Here is a 7,500-nt window from a genome sequence, read left to right on the forward strand (position 1 = left end):
CCAACTCACAACACAACGCCACAGCCCACAAGCCAACACACCACCCACAACCCCCACCCCAACACTCCAAACAACCACACACACACAACAACCCCACACCAGCCCACACACACTGCACCCCCAACAAACACGAAAGGCCATCACAACCCCAACAACACCACACACACACACCCACCACACCCATAACACTACACTACACATCACCAACCACACCACACACTAACCTAAACCTCAACACCCCCACACCACACTACCCCTCACACCCCACCCACCCAAACACAACCCTAACCCAAACACACCAACCACCCAACACACCAACCCACCCTCCCCAACACAAACAAACACCCACCAATTCATCCACACCCACCCCATAAACCAACTTAAACACACCTATACCAACCTATATATCACAACACCACACACCACCAACACACACTCTCACACCCCAACCACAACACACCCACACAACACACACACCAGACACACACTCACAACACCGCACACCACTGACACACTGATCATACAACATACCCACACTTAACAACACACACACACACACACAACATACTCACCACACCCAACACATCACAACACACACCAAACACACACATCCACACACCAAACACACACCATTTAACAATACACCAATTTATCACAGGCTACCCTATATTATATCCACAATCACACAACACACACACACCATATCCTCACACACACACACACAACACAACACAAACTAACTCCAACACACACTGCTCACCACACACCCACACAAACACAACACTCACATCTCCCACAACACACACAACGAACTCCAACAACACACCCAAAACACACACACACAGGACACACACACAACAACACACACACACACACACACACACCAACACACACCACACTCTACCACATACTACAAAATCCTTATACCGTTACACACCACACCATACAACACAACACAACAACACACACACACACCTACACACACACCTTTCCCCTATCATCCTTGAGCCATTCCTTGAAACAAATCACACACCACCCACAAACACACACACAACACACACACACACACACACCTAACACACACACACAACACACCACACCAAACACACACAACCCTCACACTCCACACACACACACCACACCAAACACACCACCACACACACACACACCACACCACAACAACCACACAACACACAACACACACAAGCCAACAACCCACACACACAACACACACACCACCACCCAACACAACCACACCCACACACTCACACACACACACACCGCACACACACACACACAAACAACAACACCACACACACCCACACACACACACTCATCATATATTCTAATATATATTTATAAATACACTATATATACTATATTATATAATTATATATATAACACACACACACACACACACCACTTACACACCCACACACCTACACACAACTCCACTACACTCACACAACCACACATCAAAAACACCACACAAACACACACCAACACCACACACCCACACAACTAACACACACAAACTACACACCTACACACTACACATCCAACAACAACACACACTACACAACCACCACACACCTAACACACACACAAAACCACACACACCGCTCTAACACCACCCACACAACACCACACCCACACAACACACAACACACATACACCTATTCCCACAACACTCCCACACTATCTATCACACAACACCCCCACACACCACACACTAACACAAACACACAACACACACACCACCACATACAAACACACACCACACACCCTTAAACACACAAAACTACGCACATACACACAATCACACACAACACACAACCAACCTCACACAACAACACACACACACACACACAACCAAACACACACAACACACCCACACACCTTACCAACAACTTACCAACACCCTCCAACCCAATGATTACACAAACACACACACACACACACACAACAAAACCTCACAACACCACACCACACTACCCAACACACACAACCACACACACCACACACACACACACACACTCTACACACACACACACCCACACACCACCAACACACACTACTCACACAACACAACACCACACACCACACACCAACCAACCACACCACAACACACCCACACACACCCACACACACCCACACACACACACACACACACCACCACCAACCACACACACACACACGCACGCACACACACACACATAAACACACACACACACACACACAAACGAACACACAACACACACACACACACACTCAAACGAACACACAACACACACGCGCACACACACACACACACACACACCACACCCCACAAAAACAAACACAACACAACACACACACACACAACAACACACATAAACAACACACACACACACACACACACAACAAACACACACACACACACACACCCACACAACACACACACAACACAAACAACACACACACACACACCACCCACAAACACACACCCTACCCACACACACCACCACCCCCAACCCCACACACACAACACACACACAACACACACCACATCACACACAACCACCACACACACACACACAACACAACACACACACCAAACAACCCACACAACCACACACACCAACCACACACTACCACCTCACACACAACCAGACCTCACCTCACCACACACACACCAACACCTCAACCTCACCCACACTACACCCAACACTACACAACCACACACAACAACACACTCACACAACACCACAACCCCACCAACACAACACACACACAACACACCACACAACACACACCACCACACACACACCACACACACTCACACCCAAACACACCACACACATATATATATCTATATATATATATAAGATATAATTATATATAAAAAATATATATATATAAATATATATATATTAATGTATACATAAATATATATATATAAATATATATATATATATATATATTATATATATATAATAATAATGTATATAAAATATATAATAATATATATATCTATATATATAAATATATATATATATATAATAAATATATAATGTATAGAGATATATATATATATATATATAATATTATATATATATATAAATATGTATATATATATATATATATATATATATAATATATATATAATAAAAAGTATATATAAATAAATATCAGATATATATATATATATAATGAAAATATATATATGATATATATATATAAATATATATATATATATTGTAATATATAATATATATAAAGATATTTATAATATAAGTATATATATATATCTATATATATATATATATATATATATATATAGAATGTATATAAAAATCTTCTATATAATGTATAATATATATATATATAGATACATATATTATATATATACATATATATATATCCTGTATATAAATATATAATAAAAAATATATATATAAATATAATATATAATAAAATGTCTATATATATACATATATATATAATGTATATATATAAACATAATATAGTAATGTAAATATATTCTATAATATCTAAAAATATATATATATCTATAATGTATATATATATACATAATATAAATAATGTATATATTATATACATATAATATATAATATATACTGTATAATATATATAAATATAATATATATATATATATATATAATAATATATATATAATGTATATCTATAATTTATATATATATATATATATATATAATGTTATAGATATATATATATATAAATATATAATAAAGAATAATCTATAAGTGTATATAATATAATAATATATATATATATATAATATATATATATATATAAATGTATATAATATATATATATATTAATATCATATAAATATATATATATCTCTAAATATCAATATATACAAAAGACAATCTATATATCAATATCTATATATATATATCTTTATATATAAAAATATATCTCTCTACTAAGTTCATATATCTATAATATAAAATATAAAAATAATAAAAATTATATATCTCAACTATAATATCTATCTACTAACAACATGTACTATATATCATATATAAATAACACAATAAATCTAAATATCTAAAAATATATCTATACTGTATATATAATCTATATAAAAAAAAAGTATCTAAAAATAGATATAAATAAAATATCTATCTTTATAACAAAATCTCTAATAATCAATATATAAAATGTATAACACTATATCTATGAAATATAACAAATATAAATCAAACTCATATCCTGTCACACTAAATTATTTAGGGGGGGTGGGTGTTTGACTTGGTTATATATAATGACAACCACATAACATCAAAGGATGCAACGGACTGTATCTTAAAAAATAAACATATAAATATAAAAAAGAACACACAAGAACACACACACACACAGCACACCACCATACACACACACCCACACACCACTCAACCTTCCCACACCCCCTTCCACCACACACAACACACGCCACACACCCACACACTCATAGCACTACACACACACACTACAACTGATCTGGTGGCGGGGGGGTGGTGTATAGCACACACCCACACACGTCTCTACTAACCACACCCTCACATGTCACAGCGCACACCAACAACCATGAGGTCTGGGCGGGGTCTCTGTGAGGCGGAGGATGGATAGTGGGTTGTGAGGGGAATGGAGGTTGTTGTACCCACCAAACCCACACTACACACAACCAGCACCCACCACCCCCCCCCCCCCACACCCCCCCCCCCCCCCCCCCCCCCCCCCCCCCCAACCCCCCCCCCACACCCCCCCCACCCCCACTCCCCCCCCCCCCCCCCCCCCCCACCCCCCCCCACCCCAACACCCCACCCCCCCCCCCCCACCCCCCCCCCCCTCCCCCCCCCCCACCCCCCACCCCCCCCCCCCCCACCCCCCCCCCCAACCCCCCCCCCCCCCCCCACCCCCCCCCCCCCCCCCCCCCCCCCCCCCCCCCCCCCCCCCCCCCCCCCCCCCAACCCCCCCCACCCCCACCCCCCCCCCCCCCCCCCCCCCCCCCCCCCCCCCCCCCCCCCCCCCCCCCCCCCCCCCCCCCCCCCCCCCCCCCCCCCCCCCCCCCCCCCCCCCCCCCCCCCCCCCCCCCCCACCCTATCCCCCACCCCACCCCCCCATCCCCCCCCACCCCCCCCCCCCCCCCCCCTCAACCCCCACCTTCCCCCCTCTCCCCCCCCCCCCCCCCCCCCCTCCCTCCAGCCCCCCCCCCCCCCCCCACCCTTCCCACACCTACACCCATCCCTCCATACCCCCCCCCACCCCCCACCACTCCCACCCCAGCACCCCCGCCCCCCCCACACCCCCCCCATCCCACCCCCCCCCCCCCCCCCACCCCCTCCACCCCACCCCCCCCCCCTCCATTACAACCCCGCCCCCCCCCCCACCCCACCCCCCCCCCCCCCCCCCCCCCCCCCCCCCCCCCATACACACACACACCACCCACCAAGCACTCTATAATTAAAATACATCACACCTGAAACATCCCCATTCGGGACCAAATAACCCTGCCGTCCAGCAGGACATAAAATTAAAGGAAATGGTCATAAAGACCACATGCAAAAAGGAAGGTTATTTTTTGGAAAATGTCTACTATCTAGAACAAAGAGAAAGATGCCAAACAGTACATGACATTGATATGATGAAACATTTCATGACATACCTATCACAAATAATGTTGACATCAAACTCACTCACTAGTAGCAATATATATATATATATATATATATATATATATAAACACTACTGCACTCCATAAGAGGTCAACATCATCTATCAATATTCTGGCAAAACTGCACTGGTTCCTTTCATAACGACAAATTGATAAAGTCCCCATGAGCTCTATACCTTTTAGTGACAAAATTTTACTGACTGTATCTGACATCTGCACCGTTATAGGTGTCAACACTCGAGGCATTCTGATGTGCATATCTCAGGATAAATGGAACGAACATGTCTATTGGCTGGTTGCAATGTAACATGACATATGATTGGATGTTTTAATTATTGCATAATACTTCAATTTAACCCATTCACGCCGGTTGACGTGATAGCACGTATTGTGGTTTTCGCATCAGACGCCCTGGATGCGCTATGAGGGGAAGCCGCGCGCTCGGGTAGAGCGAGCGGGCAACCGAGGCTTGCGGCTTGTGCGCCCGAGAATCTTGAGGCGTTAGGCTTATGCGTTCGAGAACCCCGGTATTGCGACCGCGCAAAGCCGGAACTGCCCCGGCGTGAATGGGTTAAATATGTGGGAGAAATGCCATGACGAAGAGTACCTCAGGCTCTGTTATTCTGCTGATTTTACATATTTTACAGTATATTTCACATAGCATATGGCAGACCTTTACACAAACATGACCAAAAATATACTGCTTAAAGCATAGATTATCTCAAAAGTGCCTGTAAAATTATCTGGCTCTATGCACAAAGTGGTGCTATGCCTTACCCTCCAACAAGGGTCAAGAAACCCTTCACTTCATAAATTCTGACAGGGTAGATCTTACAAGAAAAATATGGAAGAGGTTTAGTAATGCTGAGGCTGTGGAATCGCTAGACGCAGTTCGTTCTATTATATTCTATTATACCTCCTTTCTGCTTACATATCCAGAAATCGTCACATCTCTAAGTCAAACCGAAATATCAGAGTATCTAAAACCAGTGGGTGAATGAATATCAAAACAACAGTAATACATTTACACTCAAAATAACCAAGCCAACAAGATCCCACCGTAGCTTTAGCGACGAGGAAAACCGCATCTTGACTCGCTAACCCTAGTTCAGGATCGGCTTTCATGATCCTTTTGATCCTGGCCAAAGGGAACTTCACTCCTGATCCTTTCTCCTCTTCTCCTTCCCCTGGTAACTCTTCGGTTGCCGCTTCGACGCCATTATTATTCGAGGACGCGTTTGTCTCGCTCTCGACTCCCGCCATTGCTCTTGTTGGAAGGGGCTGCGAGGCTCAGTTTATTAAATCCGTAGGTTGTATCTTCTATAGGGTTTTATTTTCTCTATATGATATTCTCTACCTAAAAGAAATGTACAGAACTTTACTTACATTTCAGTTTTTTTATTAGATTCTTTAAAAAATAGTCAGAGCATCTCGTTTTGGTTGATTTATTGAGAAAAGTCTTTGTTACGTGACTCGTAACTATACAAAAATGTTCTTATTTTTGCGGCAAAATTTATTTGGTAATTGTGTTTCTACATAACCTATCTGTGTCTATACATATACATACATACATACATATATATATATATATATATATATATATATATATATATATATATATATATATGTATGTACACACACACACACACACACACACAATACAATATGTATATATATATATATTTATATATAATATATATATATATAATATATATATTTATTAATACATTTATGTATATATATATATGCCATAATATATATGTAGATATATTGTGTATATATATATATAATATATATAGATATATAATATATAT

The 7,500-nt window shown here is 41.4% G+C and overlaps 1 protein-coding gene across 1 annotated transcript in view; it reads right to left on the minus strand.

Annotated features, from left to right (window-relative positions):
- LOC122263186 (DNA polymerase epsilon subunit 4) overlaps nt 1-6,967 on the minus strand; it is a gene marked incomplete at its 5' end in the record, with an annotated part of 11,439 nt that extends 4,472 nt beyond the window's left edge. Inside the window, 1 exon segment of the mRNA XM_043031545.2 lies at nt 6,746-6,967. Within this exon segment, the coding sequence (XP_042887479.2) occupies nt 6,746-6,949 (204 nt within the window).
- Nucleotides 6,968-7,500: the final 533 nt, after the last annotated feature.

Source organism: Penaeus japonicus, unplaced genomic scaffold, assembly GCF_977035675.1.
Source record: "Penaeus japonicus unplaced genomic scaffold, GWHDUDI00000001_assembly GWHDUDI00000009, whole genome shotgun sequence".
Taxonomy (NCBI): domain Eukaryota; kingdom Metazoa; phylum Arthropoda; class Malacostraca; order Decapoda; family Penaeidae; genus Penaeus; species Penaeus japonicus.